The sequence below is a fragment of the Fusarium graminearum genome, chromosome 3 (genome assembly GCF_000240135.3).
Source record: "Fusarium graminearum PH-1 chromosome 3, whole genome shotgun sequence".
In the NCBI taxonomy this organism is placed as follows: domain Eukaryota; kingdom Fungi; phylum Ascomycota; class Sordariomycetes; order Hypocreales; family Nectriaceae; genus Fusarium; species Fusarium graminearum.
This window is the reverse complement of record NC_026476.1, coordinates 5162440-5178787: the sequence shown is the minus strand read 5'-3', so window position 1 is coordinate 5178787 and position 16348 is coordinate 5162440. Positions and strand designations below refer to the sequence as shown.

The window sequence follows — 16348 nt, the reverse complement described above, 5'->3', positions numbered from 1 at the left end:
ACGTTCACCGACAAATTGACTTCGGCAGTTCATCACTCTTGAAAAATGGGCCAATCCCTGGGGGTGGGGGATGAACGTAGTCGAGGTATATTTAAGTCTATGTCGCGGTGCAAGTTTTGTTGAGTCAACAACCAGTATGATCAAACAGACTCTCGTCACTAGAGTCAATGGCCATGCAAGCTTCACGAGAACCCAGAACAAAAATATAAAGAATGTTGGGTATCATGAACTACCATCGTATCAATGAACTACGTGAACCATTCCCCTACCAAGACCATCAAGCAAAACAAGAACATGTCCTCGCCCGTGTGCTCTGAAACCAATTCACATCGCTTGTTTTCTTTTTTGACTTAAAGTTGCCCCTTCAGCCCAAACCCAACACACCTCCAAAATAGCAAAGCACATCGCCGTATCAGAGTCATATTTCCGGTACTCCGCCCAAGTTGGAATGTGGCTATGCCACGCCATTATACAATGTTAAATGGTCTTTTGAGTAAGCCCTCTAGGGCTTGGGAATGCGGATAGTCTTGCTGGTCATGAGGCAACCGTGAATCATGAACAGGAGGACGGCAGGGTGAAACTCGAGAGCAGAGCCCTGGAACCAGACACCGAAGGGGAGGTTGTCGTGGACCCAGCGCTGAGAGAGCCAGTAGGCCATGACGGCATCCATACCGAGCGAAGTGGGGATGGGTGTTCCCTCAAAGTACTTGCTCTTGCCAGTCTCATCCTTGGGCAAGACGGCGACAGTGACGTTGAAACGAGCAAGGCGAGTGAGGCCGCACAGAACGAAGAAGGTAAGACCAGCGGTATCGGCGAGGGAGCGGAAGCCAAGAGTGAAGGCGACCATAGCGGGAGCAACACCAAATGAAATCTAGTTCTTAGGTTAGAACTCAGTAATCGCAGCAAGAGGAACATGTCAACATACCAAGTCAGCGAGGGAATCCAGCTCTTGACCCATAAGACTGCTCTTCTTCCTCCATCGAGCAACCTTGCCATCAAGGAAGTCGAAGAAAAGACCGAAAGGCAGGAAGAATAGAGCAAGCCACATGTTATCAAAATCCTTGGGATCGCCGAGCGCGTATCGTAGCGAGGAGAAGATGGACATGACACCGCATGCGCCTGGAATACGAGTTAGCAAAGCAGTCTAATTTGAAAGATGGAACAGCCGTCTCTGGACCAGGTGTACATGCCGTTCATAAGGGTGATCAAGTCGGCAAGGTGCATGGCGCGCACCAGAGAAAAGTGTCCAACATCAGCAGAAAGAAGAGTCTTTTGCTTGTCGATGGCTATGCAGAACAATAATGTTAGCTTCACGAGCCCAAGCTTGCTTTACCTCGTCATAGACTGAATCTCACCTGGGCTGTTAGATGACATGACATCCTTGGTGTTGCCGTTAGAGCCTGACACGGTGTTACTCCTTCTAGACATCTTGAGGGGAGTTACGACGAGGTTCGGTAGAGCTGAAGCGGTACAGGTAGTTGAGTTCGGGGAGGGGTATCGCAGTCGCAAGTAGCTTCAAGTCGGAATCAAGCGGTGTCTCCCAACAGATAGAAACTTCGTAGTGGTAGAGAAGTAGCTTTACTGGGTTGAATGATGCTGTGTAAGCTCAAAGTATGCCAAATTTAAAGATGTCGAGAAGTTGTGGAAGGGAAAAAAACAAGAGCAGGTTTTCCCAGAAGTGGTTGACGTTGAGGATTGGCGTCGCGGTTTCTCTCTCGCGGCGGGACATCCAACTTCTTTCCTTGCTTGGGTGGATGCCGTCATTGTGGGCGCTAGTTGATACACGTGATCCAGCTTACAGACTCAACGCTCCCATCAAAGTCACACCCAGAACTAGTTGGCCTCTACCCATTGGATTCCCAGCGAGCCATTATACTAAGATTGTCACATGTAGTGATTAAGAATGACATGGGGACCACGTTCGCATGACAAGCTGTACTCTTACTTACAAACAGACACGGAATTCCAGCACCAGTACATACTATTGCTGAAGACCTAACAGGTGTCACTTTGGGGTGTTATCACATGCAAGATTCACATTGGCCCTGTCGTATTCGTACAGTCGCTTCCGTAGTCAACTAGTATCTAGATTTGTGTTAATATCACTTAATAAAAAGTTACACAAAATGTCACCATGCACAACATAACTTAGTATAACATAAAGTCTCATACTCGATTCCAAGTTAAGACATCTTCTGCGGTATTTATTCAGGTCCGCTCCTGTTCATGGTATAATGCGTATGCTTCTCCCACTAACTTGATATGCAAGTATGTATGTACGTGTGCGGCCTCCTTCGAGGCAGTGGACAAAAACAAATACCCCCAACGCCGGACTTAGACATAGGTCCCGAATAATGCTTGCGGCAGCTGTCTCGCCGTTGTAAGACAAGTAAGCGTGTCTTAGCACGCAGGAGGAGCATAAGTCACCTCCTCCTGTATTTATGATTACCAATTAATACTTCTCCATCAGTGGTTGGTTTTTATCCTGTAGTTATCGTGTTCAAAAACTGTTGTAGGGGTGATTCTGCTAGCGTTCATCGTGTGATTATAACCGAGAAGCCGTCGAGCCACTGGCCGCACGAGCCAGAAACACCACAGATAATGTATCCTCGAGGCGGTATCAAAGTGCGTCTAGTCATGTTAGTAAAGTTGAGTTCACAGTGGGCGAGTGATAAACTCACGAATCTCCTCCATGTGCATTGCCATAGATGGGTGACTTGCGACCCAAGCTGGTCAAAATTTGGATACCGTCAATCCAGAAACCAGACCGCACAACGAAACCGCTAATGTATTCACCACGGCGGACATCTGCATTATGTTAGAATCTTGCACCCTCGCGTTTCAACAGGGAACTTACCGAACTCAAAAGTATCACCTCCCTCCTTGCCACCTTTCTTTCCGAACAGCTGCCTGGAGTCGTCGTCGTAGACGAACTCCATTCCATCGACGGCCATACCGTGGTAAACCACCACACGAGAAAGAACTCGATCTTGCTTGGTAGCACTGGTAAAGACAGCTTCCGTAGGCTGGGTTCCATCCATCTTAGAGCAACCCATTTTCTGGCTTCGGAAACCATTTTTCCCACTCGAGAGCTTGACAAGCGATTCTTTTGAAACGAATTTCTTATAGTCGTCAATGTCAATTGACCCACCCCCATATGACTTGACAGAAATCTTCATGGCGCCCTTTCTCTTCTTGTCTGGCAATCTGCCACGCAACTCGCTTTCGCTGAGCGTGACTTGTCGAGACGGCATTCCTTGGTCAATAGGATACTCGATCCACGCATGACAGACGTCGTCACCCTCAGCGTAGATTTCGACGAAAAAGACACCAGTGGCTGCCATGACTAGGATGTTGCCGCTCTCCACAGGGAAAGCTTGAACACTGGCGTCAGCGTTCATAGGAGGGTCATTGGGGAGGCGGAACGCCGGATGAGCTCGGAAGCGTAGGCAGTCAAGGCGATGCCAACCACATTCATCAGCCTGCAGTGCAACTCCACCCTTGGACTTAGTTCTTGTGCAGTAGGCCTCCCGGGCTACGAAAGTGCGGTTAAGCACCACATAGTCTCGTAACATGATACCGCTCTCCTGGTGTGGGCATCCAAATAGATGTCCCGTCTCGTGCATGTGTGCACCGATGCCGATATTGGCAGCTTCCCAAGAGCTTCCCGCTTCGTTACAGTCGTTCGCCACGTGGTTTGTGTCTGTTGGAGTACAGTCGGTGAAAGCAGGGACGACCTCTTCAAAGCTAGATGGGTAGCTATGCAGGCAATGCGATCCAAATATTGCCAGCTGCAGATTACCATCTCCACCACCAAGAGCAGCATGGCCGGTCACGGTATTCGCGGCCTTATCCCAATGAGAGTCCAAAAGCAGACAAGAGACGTAGAGCTTCTGGCCGGGGAGTGGGTTGAAGTACTTCTTGACAGCCTCGGAAGCGATATCATACAGAGCACCCTTTTCAGTAGCCTTTTCGTTTTGCTGAGCCTTGTTAAGGTCCCGGATCTCAGCAGTGGTCTTGTCAGAGCGGATAATATGAACCCTGGCTTCAGAGCGCATGGTGCCGTTCTCTCGATCACGATAGTTGGCAGAACCTGTTGTCCATTCTTCGTCAAAACGGAATGCGCGCCGTCCAAGCTTGTTCCGCCACATCTGTTCCGAGGTGAAAGCTTGCCATAGGTACGCCGCCATCCTGAACTTCCTCACAGCCGTCTCCAGTCCATTGCCCTCCTTTTCGGCCCGGGCGGGCGACGCATCGAATGTTTCTGGCGAGTCCTTGGCAACTAGTACAGCAAGCTGCAGTGGTGGTGAATTGTTGATCGGTAGCATGTGAACGGTAAGGTAGGAGGCGTGGATCGGGTTCGAGCTGTTACTGTTGGGTAGTTTGGGGCTCGAAAACTCGAAGCGCAACTTGTTTGGTCCTGGTTGCAAGTAAACCAATGCCTTGAAGTGCGAGTTGCAGACGGGCCAGCTAATCGCGGGAAAGTTATCATCGAGTCGACAAACGTTGAGAGTTCCGTCGAGAGCATGTTCGGCAGGGTTTCCAATTGTGCCATAAACAAGAAGAACCTTTTGGTAAACCTGGCACTTGTTAGCAACGGTCGCTATATACAAAGCTGACAATGTTGTGGGTATTGGCAACAGTAGATGTGCCATTTGAACCCTGACGGCATGGCTTGCACCTGCAGGTGCGCCACCAGATCAACGAGCCACAGAGCAATTCGGAAGGAAAACACCCAAGACATACCCATGCATTTTCCGTTATGTTAACCAATCTTGGGGCGTACGGCGACGATGGGAGGGCTTGCCGTCCATTGATAGAGGGCGCACCAAGGCCCGACATGCCGGAAACACTGTTACGGTTCGAACTTGAAGTGAGCGGTGGCCTCTGCTGCACGATTTGTTGTTGACTCAGGCTGTGGGAGATTTGTGACTTTCGACGCTCAAGTTGCTGGTCTTTAGTTTGCAGATGCAGTGCAGGATCGGACTGAATATCGATTGAAGGTGGCGTCAACGAGCCACTCGAAGGTGACTCTCCCTGAGAGGCAGCGCCATCACTAGAAGTGTCTGTTGCAGAGTGATTGGTACGGAAACTGGCCCTCGATCGGCGGCGCAGGCTGTTGAGGAAGGTAGGGGCCATGTCGCCGGCGACTTAGACCTGTGCTTCTCGGGATAATTTCGTGATATCTGTATTCAAGGAAAAAGAAAAGAAAGAAGTCGCGGGGAATGCAAGAGGCCTTTCAAGCAATCCGTAGCAGAGGGGACAAGAAAAGACAAAAAAGAGCGCGAGAGCGAGAGCGAGAGACTGAATTTGTATGTAGTAACCAAGAAACCGGGGGTCGATAATCGAGAGGAGAACGCTCGTATTGCAAGTTTGGAGGTACGAATGGGGTGGTAACGAATGTAGATTTGAGGTGGAGTGAGATGCCGATTTTGGGGGGTGTATCAAGAAGGTAAGCTGTCAGATCACTACCAGTCGCAGCTTCCTTTTGGAAAAATTGAGAAGGAAGGTGCAGAAGGTGCAGAAGTGAAAAAAGGAGGAAGGAAGTGGGAAAAAAGCGTAAGGAGTACTAAGGTACCAAGATCGATATCTTAGAGGAACAAGATAAAACAATCCATATTCAAATCAAAATCCACCCTCTTACTCTCGGTTTCATGGATTATTTTCCCCTCTGCCTTGGAAGATAACCCTCAGTTGTCCGCGTCCACCCCTGGAAGGATCGGATGGATATGGACGAGTTGGGTAATCCCTACCCATCCCTGGCGATTATAGATGACGGAAGATGTTCTGCACCTTTGGAAGACAGACAGTCTGGACGGCCACAACCGCGGGCAACAGTAAAAAGTGGCTGGTGCGTGCTTCTGCTCCTGCCGAGAACGTGCCAGCCAGATGGAGCTTGGACCGGAGGATCCGCTGGAATTGGTGGGTTGCGGCCGTTACAACTCATCTCAACTTGAACAAGCAGTCAGCAACTGAGTTTATTAGGCAGAGGCTGGTTGGAGTCTCTGCCAATCGCGAATAGCTAGGCCGCCGTGCTATGATTGTGGCTGGAAACCCAAAAAGGTTCAATTCGAGAAGACATGTCTGAGTTTCTGTTTGTGCCAGGAATGACATGAATTTCGTCTCTTTTCTGGCCTATCCATCCTATATCCGTAGGTTGATTAAACAGTCCCTCTAGTCCAGACTAACCCTTGCACAGGAGGCAGGCCAAGCAGCCAAGCACTCAATATTTGCCGAGTCGAGAGCGATCGTGATCCAAGGTGGACTCGTGGGTTGTTCTAACCAGGCACAACCACAATTATCAGTGGAGCTTTGATATTGAATTCAAGCAGCCGCATCCGCATCCAGCGGGAACCCAATCTTGGAAGTAACAAACCCAGCCAACGGCGTCCGTTGGTTGATGTGCATGTTTCTTCGCTTGCTGATAATGCTCAACACTTAACAGTCGGTGAATTCTCACCGTGCAAGGTAGCAAGCGAGTGATACCTTATGGCTACTCTGCTATGAAAGCACTGATATTGTTTTGAAACCATCAAAACGTCCCCCTCAGTCGATGACGTCGAGATAAACAAGACCAAGCCCCTGGTCTCTACCAGCGTCCAGGCGGGACCATCCCGTGCCGGCACCGATAACAAAAAACCATCCAACGAAATTGCGTTTCCATTCAAGATCCGACGTTGGGCTTGAAAGAATGTTGCACTGGTGGGTGTGCCTTTGGGGGATAGGCCAGCTTGATGGTGACATGATTGCGAGGCCTTGCGCAAGTCCTGGTTTGTTAGCGCATGCGCCTCATTCATACAACCTTAGCACTGCGATGCAAGAGTCTTTCTCTGATGGATGGCCCAGAGAATGGAATTCAAGGTTTTTCCCCATTGCTAAAATGGTGCGTATCTAACTTAGCTATGGTCACCCATCGCGTTTCAGATCTCGGGTGAATTCAAGGCACCACCCACGAGGGCTCCGTACACTGTAACGCCAATCGGACATGTGAAATTTGGTGATGCTTTTCTCTTGGAGATTATCCTGTTTTGAATTGAATCCGTTCATCCATCGTGTATCATAGTAAAAATGGGGAGAAAATACGGCAAAACCAGTACACGACCGACATGCTTTGACTACTATAGGCACATATGCTAAAGACGATGCGCATATTTTGTTAAACCCAAAGTAAAAGGTCCACGTACGCCGAATGCACCTCTGAGGGGTATTTGCAAGGAGGGTGAGCTGATGGATACGATACGATACTGTGTGATGACCAACCGACAACAAAGCACTTCGTCCCGTGTTATGATCGAGACGCGGGCATTTTTAACTAATGAACAACTAAGACATCTCTCTATTGTTATTCGTCATCTATAACTAGAGGATATAGAAGCGAATACCTTGCCAAGACAACAGAGCAACAAACGTGTACGTTTACCGGGGGAGCACGACGCCGTCTCCGACTCCTCAAAGTCAAAGTCGGTCTACCTACGATGAGAATCAGAGTTCGAGTTCCCCACTTCTCCAATTGAGCAAAGATGTCTCTCCCAAACTCTCGTATGCTCAATGCGATCCCTCGTCTTACATCTAGCAATGGCCTTGTCAGGGTTCTGAGCGTTGATTGGCCAACGACTTAATCGTCAACCAAGTCGTGTTGGTTGCTTAGATAGGAAGTTCCCATTGTGCAATCGTGGAATTGATAGCATCCATTGCCTTTCTGATAGTTGATCAGAGAAGCAAAACTTGGATAACCTGGTTGAATAATTGCCGAATTATAGATAGTATAATTCAAATTCGAACGCCAGCTCTGACCTCTTACATAATGAGCCACGTACAGGAGATTATGCAATAAGATAGCTCGGATGTGAGGCTCAATTGGAATCAATAGACCAACTGCTCTACAAATAGCTGCTACAGAATGCGTGCTTCATCAACCATGTGTATTAGCAAAAGAAAAAGAAAAAGATTTTTTCATTATCAAACTTCAACCAACGAGCGAACCGTTCGCTAGCGAAATTAAGAGTATAGGAGAGCTCCGTGAAAATCATGCACGGGATCTTCCTCCTGTTCCCGCTTACTATTGTGTATGGAAGAAAGGAGATGGAAGCTCTAAATTGATCGCCAAGCCGACATTGAGTTGCTCAGTCCCTTGCATCGTGGTCGGCCTGCACCGAGTTTTGCTGAACCTCGAGAGCAGTCAGGGGCCAATCAAGATGAAGAATAGTAGCCAGCAAGGAGCCGAACAAAGAACAACGACAATAGGCTAACAATGCATAGCAAAATAATGAAAAACAAATTTGCATAATTCTAGCAACTGTATATTACGAACATGGCTCGACGTCAACTTGATCTGCTCAAGGGGTCTGCATCTCTGATAGAAGCCTATCAAAACGTCTGATAGTAGAGCTGAACCAAAAGCCCGGGTTGCATGGAGGTCTCTCTTCCGTCCCAGCTGAGAAGGGAAACGCCAACTGGGTCGGTTGCTGGCCCAGCAGCGTGAGATCGAGTGAGAAGGGACTCATTATGAAGCCTTTCATTGGACGGCATCAGCGTGCAAAGTGCATGCATAAATACTTTTTCTCAAAGTACTCAAGTACACTATACTTATCTAATTAAAAAACTTGCAGGGCTAGTGGGCAAACTGGGGGTTTCGTTTCCAGAGGAATGTGACCAGATTTTGCCTGGTGGCCCCAGCGACCGGATGCTGGGAGAGGCTAGTTGACGTATTGGATGTCGGCTCTCATGTTTGGTGATGCCTTCTCGGATGTTGAAATCTGGACAAGTTGCAGTTGAAGAGTTTTTCTTTTCTTTTCTTTTTTTCACCTTGACCTGGAAGGTGTTAAAGGCACAGGAGTACTTATGCACAGACACGACCTAAGTGCATATCACGAGGCCTGCATAAGTGTCATAAACAAGAATAAAGAAGCCTCAATAAGAACAGGCCATGAACAAAGAAAAGCAACCATTGTTTACAACAGACCCAAGCTCTGGTAGCTGAGCTCCCCTCCACTATCCTCTAACTTAGCTGCTAGAGAGGTCATTAATGGTTACCCGGCCGTGTTAGTGCGGGACCAAAACCGCCTCAGAAGTGTAAGTACCCAGTACTTGATGACGGACACCTGCAGAGTTAGCGGGTCCACTTGAGCCAAGTTTAGCAGGCTCCAGCTCCTTACAGGTACAGTACCTAACTGTAACGGCCCCTCGAGATTGCGTCTGCATTGGATGCTTCTCTTTCTCTCCAAACTTTACTTTGATCCTTCATTCATTCACGCAAACCGCCAACCAACTCACCACAATTCACTCCTTGAACCATTTTTTGCGCCTCATCCAACTTGAACCGACTCTCAATCTGTCTACGACCATCACCAATTATCTATTACCACCTTTTTAGTCACCTCATCGATCGATTCGACCACTTAATTCCTTTCATCTTGCACGGCGGTTGCCCCTAGCAGCAAGTGCACAAAGTGCAGCAACAGCAGAAGCAGACAATGTCTTCGCCTTGGAAGAAACAGCCAGAGGATGTCGTCGACAGTGTGCTCAAGCGTGCAGAAGTAAGCAAGGTAAGTCATTTAATCCTCTTCACTGTCAGATTTGCATTCAATTCTCATCTGAACTCTTCCCCTTCCCCTTGAAAATTACCTTTGACTGACACTTCCCCACTTCTAGATCGCACGCCGTCTGCAGAACCGCCTTGCCCTCGCAAAGTTCAAAACAAAGCATGGCTGGGAAGACCTCACACTCGACTCCATCGAGCCCAAAGTCGAAGAAGAGCTGCGAAGAAAGCGCCTGGCCGAGCCTACAGATGTCCTCTCCGACTCATCATCAAGCGCATCCGATCTCCCATATCCATCAAGGGCTCTCATGAGCTCCCCGATGAAGGCTCCCCTATTTTCAGATGCGATAGGCTCCAGCAACGGCAGCACCGGCCATCGCAAGCGCACATACCTCGCCACCTTTCACGATGTCTCATCGAGCCCTAGCAAACGATTCCGACTCTCTCCTACAGCACACAAATCCTTCGGCAGCAGCAGTGTATGGAAGAACTCGCATCACATTGCACGGCCGTCTCCTCTCAAGCCGCGGCGGCAACAACACTTCACTACCTCGGGCGGACCCGATGTCTCCTTTTATCAGCAGGGTCTCATGGGCCGTGACCTGACATCACCTAATTTTGCAGCCCCTTCAGACGATGATGACGATCTTCTGCCTATTCACTCCTTCAACCCTACCAACATTCGATCATCTCCTCCTCGCACACCGCCCATGCGGACCCGATCTGTCAACAAGCGAAGCAAAGGCGAACCCGGCCCAGGGCCTAACGGCAAGACCGGCGAGGAGGGCGCAGACCTCCTCCTTTACCTCGCAGCTTCACCATCGCCGGCTGTCAGAACCTCAACAAGGACACGAATGGAGCCTCCTTCGACCCCTCCCCAGAAGAACAACAAGATGGATTTGCCTTCTTCCATGATGATGACACCTGGTGGGGGTAACATGTTCCCAACCACCCCAAGCCAAGCTTTCGACTTTGCCGAATTTGTCAACATCACACCCAGTCCAGCCCAAAAGCCGTTCAAAACGCCAGTCTCACTCACGGCAACTAGGACGCCCGTGAGCGGAGCACAACGGCGACTCACGTTCGACTAGTGGTTGTCGTCGAGCCCCGATTTGATGGCCTGAGGGATACTGAATTGGTGATGAACCAGGATCCCAGTTCTCTGTGTACATGATACCATGACAGCACTTATTGCAGCACCTGCGCACGTGTCTTTCTCACTTTCTTTTTCATTGTTTGGATCATGCTTCGGCCTTTCGGAGCGTACAGAAACGCTCACTGTACATGTCTGTTTTAACATACTATTTTTTGCGACGGCGTTTTAGACTAAGCGGCTAGTTATGGCATCAAGGGTCTTTTTTATTTTCCCCCCTCGAGGAGGCCGCAGGAGGCCGTGTCCCGTATGGAGACCTGGAGGATGGTATACTATTTGGTGGTTGAGTTATCTCATCTCGGTTGAGGTGAAGCTTTGATAAAATGAAGATTACATTCTGGGCTGGTTCAGGAGAAAAGGGGTAATTTACCTAGGGTATCTAGATGGACTGATGGACGGCTTATGGACAATGTGATTACTACTACTTTATTATCAACTTGACTAAATCATTATTCAGTATTTTTTTACTTTGTTTCTTTACTTTTGACTTGAGGCTGTGGGTGAACTTGGTCGTATGATGCATGTCCACAGTTGACCTCATGCAAACCTTTTTTCTGCACCAAGCAAGGATCAAGGCCGTGTTTAGCGCGCGTGCGACGGGCAATTTACGCGCGAAAGGACTGGGCGCGTAGCCAAGACGTGTCCGTTTCGCGCATCGAGACCCTTACTCTTTAATGGGAATTCCATAAGCACCCAATCAAGTACAGGTTTCTAGTAGCGTAGTCTTTGTGTCTGATGTCATGAGTTTGTGAGGGATGAGCAGAACTAGAACAAAGCGTGTTATTTGGTTGGATGGACGTGGATGGGATGTGGGTTATTGGGTGGCTCAAGTACTTGTCCCCAAAGTACTCGACCAAAAATGTAAAGGATGCTACAACAAAGGTTGATAAACAAAGAAACTCTCTATGCAAGGCTTACAATGAGTCTTTTGACTTGCGGGTGGGCATATGCAGCTATAGTCTACTCAATAGCGATCCGTACAGTTTAAGCCACTCACTACAAGAGCCGCCAGAGTATCCAATGGTGCCGTTAGAGATATCCTCTATGAGCAATAAACGCCCTCGTAACTATCCAAGGGTTTCCATCCGCTCGTCAAAAGCCTAACATCACACCTTTCGCTATCAAAAACTGCCGTGCCGCCGTCCCCCTCTTCTGCAAATGGCGTAGTCTTGTCATTGGTGCCATGCGGTTAAGTGGCAATCAGGGCCTCAAAGACGGGGAACTCTAACGACATTCGTCCTTCTACTCGGTGTAGACTCCAAGAGCGACTAAATGTCCCGTTTGTGATGCCAGTGCTGCTGTATCCTTTCCAGAGCTGCGTACCCTGGTCCAAGTTGCGGCGGCTCTGAAGTAATTCGAGTCTTTGCCCCGTTTGCAGTCTGGGGAAAACCTCGTTCAAGTGGACTTTGTTACTGCCACATGATCCATCCGAGATGCCCACTAGCCCAGCCAAGCAGAATTCTATCTTGATATGTTCTATAGCCGATACAAGTCAAGAATCGATCGCACAGGAAAGGTGACCTTTTAAGAACCATTATTTTCTGGCTTTCTTCTCCCTCACTTCATTCAGATGACTGTTGCTCTCCCATACTGAAAGCCTTTGTTTGTGGACGAGCCGGTCCTCGTCGGTACATGCCGTGAAGGACTCATGCTTCAAATGCGATTGGCTCTCCTTGCATACTAAAGCCAGCGGATCAGCGACATTTCTAATCCAGAACACTCGTTTGCTATTGTAGGCATGTAAGAGTTCACACAGGGCATATTCACTTGATGACAGAGTGTATCTAAAGTGATAAACATAGATACAACTCATGCATAAAGTACACAGTAGCATCACTCTCAAGCTCGAAAAATAACATGAACGGCACAATTTTATTAATAGGGTTATATAACTAAAGTCTCGGCGGAGCATAGCAAGTTTTTCTGATTTTGACTCTAGCAGCAGCAACCATTTTGGCGTGCGTTCTTCAAGGAAAAGAAGGAGAAAAGCCCAGTTCCGTGGTATCATAAGCATAAACGCTGACATCAAACATCAACACCCATCTATCCATCTTCTAATTTTCATCATCCTCCCTCAGCCTTGCAGCGAGCCATGAATCTTCCAAAAGAACCTATCTATGCTGGTCCTCCGCCGAGATGCAACGAATGGAATTGTTTTTGTGTCCCTGATGTAAATTCTCACATCATATTGCCGTTTCCGTGTCTCCAAGCCTCATCGTTGTTGTATCTGAAGTCCTGGGCAGGAACGGGGAAATCGGTCCCATCGTTTCCATACCGGCTATAGATGCTAGGAACCCGAGGTGGCACGGGAGGCCACTCGCTAACCGAGCTCACTCCACTGGTATATTTCGAAGTGAAGCTGTCAGCACGAGATTGCCTGCTCGCGTATTGGCGGTTGTTGTTGTTGTTGTTGGGAGCGTTGGCAGTGCTGTAAAAGGAGCTAGCGACAGTGTGCCGGGGCACTTGCTGAATGTTGCCGTACATGCTGGGGACAACTCGAGCATCGAGCTCCAAATCAAATGGGTTCGAGTGGACCTTGCCGCGCCAAACCTCCTGAGGTTTGAGATTCGTGTTGTCGCCTGTTGATTGAGGTGTAAGATTCCTCGATATACTTGGGCCTCTCTGTTCAGACCCTCCATGGATCGTTGGCGACTGCCGCGCAAGCTCTGGTGACATAATCGAGTCACCATCAGCGAAAGGATCGTCCCCCCGAGCAGAGTGCAACGGAGGCGGGACCATTGAGCCATGAGGTGGAATACTATGGGAGTATTCGCGGAGAGGGGCCGGGGGAGCAGCGGCATAGGAGTTGGCATCCGAGAATGGGTTAGGGCTTGGGGTTCGTCTTCCGTTGTAACCCTGTTGCTGCATAGGGGGAGCCACTACTGGAGGATCATTGATACTCGACTCTCCAAGAATCTCCGACCACCATCCGCCTTGTGGTTGTTGTCCAGGAGTTGAACTTGCTCTGCTATGAGCGCGTGTTGCAGCCATAGCTTGACTTTCTTGACCAAATTGGGAGTCCCCTCGGCTTACACCGAGATGAGAAGCATCGCTCATAGATTGTCGTATTCGTTGACTAAATTTTCTGGCATTGGCGCTCATGGAAGCTGCGACTTTGGTAGATCGAGGTGTTGGGCCCAAGGATTGGTTGTCAATCTCATACTTCATCAAGTTACCACCGGGTGGTGCCCCTGGACGAGCCCCAAGGGGAGTGAGGAGTGTGCTTCTGTGGCGGCGCTGCAATTTGCGTCGTCTAACAAGCCAGAAGATAACAAGCGCCAGCATAGATATTCCCAGAATTGAACCAAGAACACTTCCCACGACCATTGGTGGTACCTTTGATTCGTCAGACTTGTCTTTCACAGAGGCATCGGGACTTTCAGTTTCCGAGTGGTCACTTCCGGCAGTTGCACTGAGATCGATTGTTGTGACAACACCATCAGCCAGGGTTGCAGTGGTATATAAGGGTCCAGAGCCAGCAACGCCCGTCTCACTGTCATCGTTGTCGAAGCTGTCAGATGTCTGGGTGGAGTCAGCAACAGACGCATCAGTGCTGGTCCCTCGTCGGGTTTGGAGAGTTGTCGATCGAGTCGGGGGACCAGTGTAAGTGAATGGTGCAGTGTCAAACTGAAGAACCTCGGAAGTTGGTGTTGCAGACAATGACGATGATGACTCCGTCTCGATTATCAGACGAGCATTCTCCGGGGTGTTTCCAGGTCCTCCTTGTGTAGTTTGTTGAGTAGATGATTGGGAAGGGTTCAGAGCAGCTGTTGTCACAGGGTCAGGCCCTTTAAGTGACGTCTCCTCTGTGGTAGGCTGGGGAGAAGATTGAACAGGGTTCTCAGCATCCGTCGGAGCAGGAGCAGGTACATCAATCGGGCGGGTTGACTCTGTAGGCTCCTGGGGTACCTGCGAAGTGGACTCTACAACCTGCTCAACAGATGTTGTTGTTTCTGGGGGCACTTCCTGAGACGTGGTTTGAGGAACCGGATCGACAGAGCTTGTCGTCTCGGGTAAAGGCGCAGATGGTGCAGGTGGTGCAGGTGGTGCAGGTTCGGGCTCTTGTCCAGGTACAGTCGTAGGAGCCGGATTGACCTCTTGACTTGTAGGAGGAATGAAAGACGCAAACTGAGGAGCATCTCCATCTACAGCGGGAACTCCGGCAGGAGGCTCCTGTCCGGGCGCGGTCGTAGGAACAGGAGCGGCCTCCTCACTCGTATGAGGGATGAAAGATGCAAATTGCGGAGCATCTCCATCGTTTGCAGGAACTTCAGCGGGAGGCTCTTGTACGGGCACAGTGGTAGGAACCGGGTTGGCCTCTTGACTCGTAGTAGGGAGAAAGGTTCCAAACTGAGCATTACCATCATCTACAGTAGCCTCCTTAGGGGGTTCTTGTCCAGGTGCGGTCGTGGGGACAGGGCTGATTTGTTGACTTGTAGGAGGGATGAAGGACGCAAACTGCGGAGCGTCTCCATCTGCTACGGGAGCCTCTTGAGGAGGTAGCACGTCTCCAGCAGGTGCCGTTGAGACGGTCGGTAAGGCAGCGCTATCAGCATCCTTTGCGGTGTTGGAAGGAACATAATGTGTGACCACGACAGTTGTCGGGACTGGGACGACAACGACACGAGACTCCATCTTGGTCTCGGTAATCACTACGGGTGCCCTTGCGTCGAGCGATTGCAAGTTATTTGTGTCGATGTCTTTTGGTATGCCGGCATACTGTTGTCCAAGTGAAATTTCCAATACAGCCCGTGCTTGGGGGGCTAACATTCTTGATCAGAAACGGTTTGCGATGCCAGTCGCAATTGGTGAGAATTGAGCTCAGAACCCTGGCTCAATGCTGAACAAGAATAGGATCGAGCGGTAAGTGAGCAAGTATTCACATAGGGGCCTCGGTGGCCATCTAGTTGACGATATGCATATAGATGTATGATCCGGTCAGCTTGTAAGTGAAATAAGAGCAAGAAAAAGAACGTAGGTATCACGACCAAACAGCGTGACAGGAAAGTAACAAGAATGAGCGAATAACGTTACAACAAGAAGGGAATGTAAGGGTTCGAAACAAGGAAAGTACACCAAGAGAAACAGAAACAAATAGAGAAGGAGGAAGAAAGTCAAGACGGAGAATGTGAGAAGAGAACAAAACGATAATATGATCGCCCAGAAGGGGGGGAACATGGCCAGGTCGAAGTAACCCAAAGAGGAGAAGACCAAAGGCTTCTACTGCTAGCGTTTTACCTGAAGCCAGATAGAACAGCATAGGTTCAGTTCAGTTGCGGTAGACCAGGATTGTCAAGGCGCGATACCCTGTCCTGCGACAGATCTGAAGCACGACACCTCCCCACGTTGTCTGAGTTTAACTACGCTACACTAGTAGCGCATACAATAACTACAGTCAAGCTGTGTCCGAAGGTACAAACAACGGACGATGTTGTCTGCCATCCTTCTGGCTGGCTTGCGTGGTTGGACACCCATGTAGTGTTTGAGTTTGCCGTGAGGCTCGAGTTGGACGATGTTGGTTGTGAGCCAAATTAGATGACATAGCACCCGCATGTGCCGTCATTTCTCATCTTTTTTTCTCTTTTGTTTCTTTTTGTTTGGTGGGTATCAAACGTTGTAACTGTAAACGCCCATCGGCTCCGTTCTGATGTGTGTAC

General features: G+C 49.3%; 4 protein-coding genes across 4 annotated transcripts; 1 reads left to right on the top strand and 3 right to left on the bottom strand.

Annotated features, from left to right (window-relative positions):
• Positions 1–216: 216 nt before the first annotated feature.
• Positions 217–1700, bottom strand: FGSG_06370 (CDP-diacylglycerol-serine O-phosphatidyltransferase). The gene is made up of 4 exons (XM_011326730.1): positions 1356–1700; positions 1191–1286; positions 926–1119; positions 217–871 (listed from the first exon to the last, which is right to left on the bottom strand). The coding sequence occupies exons 1-4, from the start codon at positions 1426–1428 to the stop codon at positions 503–505; spliced, it is 732 nt and encodes a 243-aa protein (XP_011325032.1). The 5' UTR covers positions 1429–1700; the 3' UTR covers positions 217–502.
• Positions 1701–2534: 834 nt separating this feature from the next.
• FGSG_06369 (uncharacterized protein) lies at positions 2535–5139 on the bottom strand (the record flags this gene model as incomplete). Its single annotated transcript, XM_011326729.1, has 4 exons — positions 2535–2631; positions 2682–2808; positions 2858–4470; positions 4787–5139. The coding sequence occupies 4 exons, from the start codon at positions 5137–5139 to the stop codon at positions 2535–2537; spliced, it is 2190 nt and encodes a 729-aa protein (XP_011325031.1).
• Positions 5140–9473: 4334 nt separating this feature from the next.
• Positions 9474–11148, top strand: FGSG_06368 (uncharacterized protein; the record flags this gene model as incomplete). Its single annotated transcript, XM_011326728.1, has 2 exons — positions 9474–9545; positions 9652–11148. 2 exons carry the CDS (start codon positions 9474–9476, stop codon positions 10627–10629), a joined length of 1050 nt encoding a protein of 349 aa, XP_011325030.1. The 3' UTR covers positions 10630–11148.
• Positions 11149–12869: 1721 nt separating this feature from the next.
• FGSG_06367 (uncharacterized protein) lies at positions 12870–15326 on the bottom strand (the record flags this gene model as incomplete). Its single annotated transcript, XM_011326727.1, has 1 exon — positions 12870–15326. The coding sequence occupies one exon, from the start codon at positions 15324–15326 to the stop codon at positions 12870–12872; it is 2457 nt and encodes an 818-aa protein (XP_011325029.1).
• Between the last annotated feature and the right edge of the window lie 1022 nt (positions 15327–16348).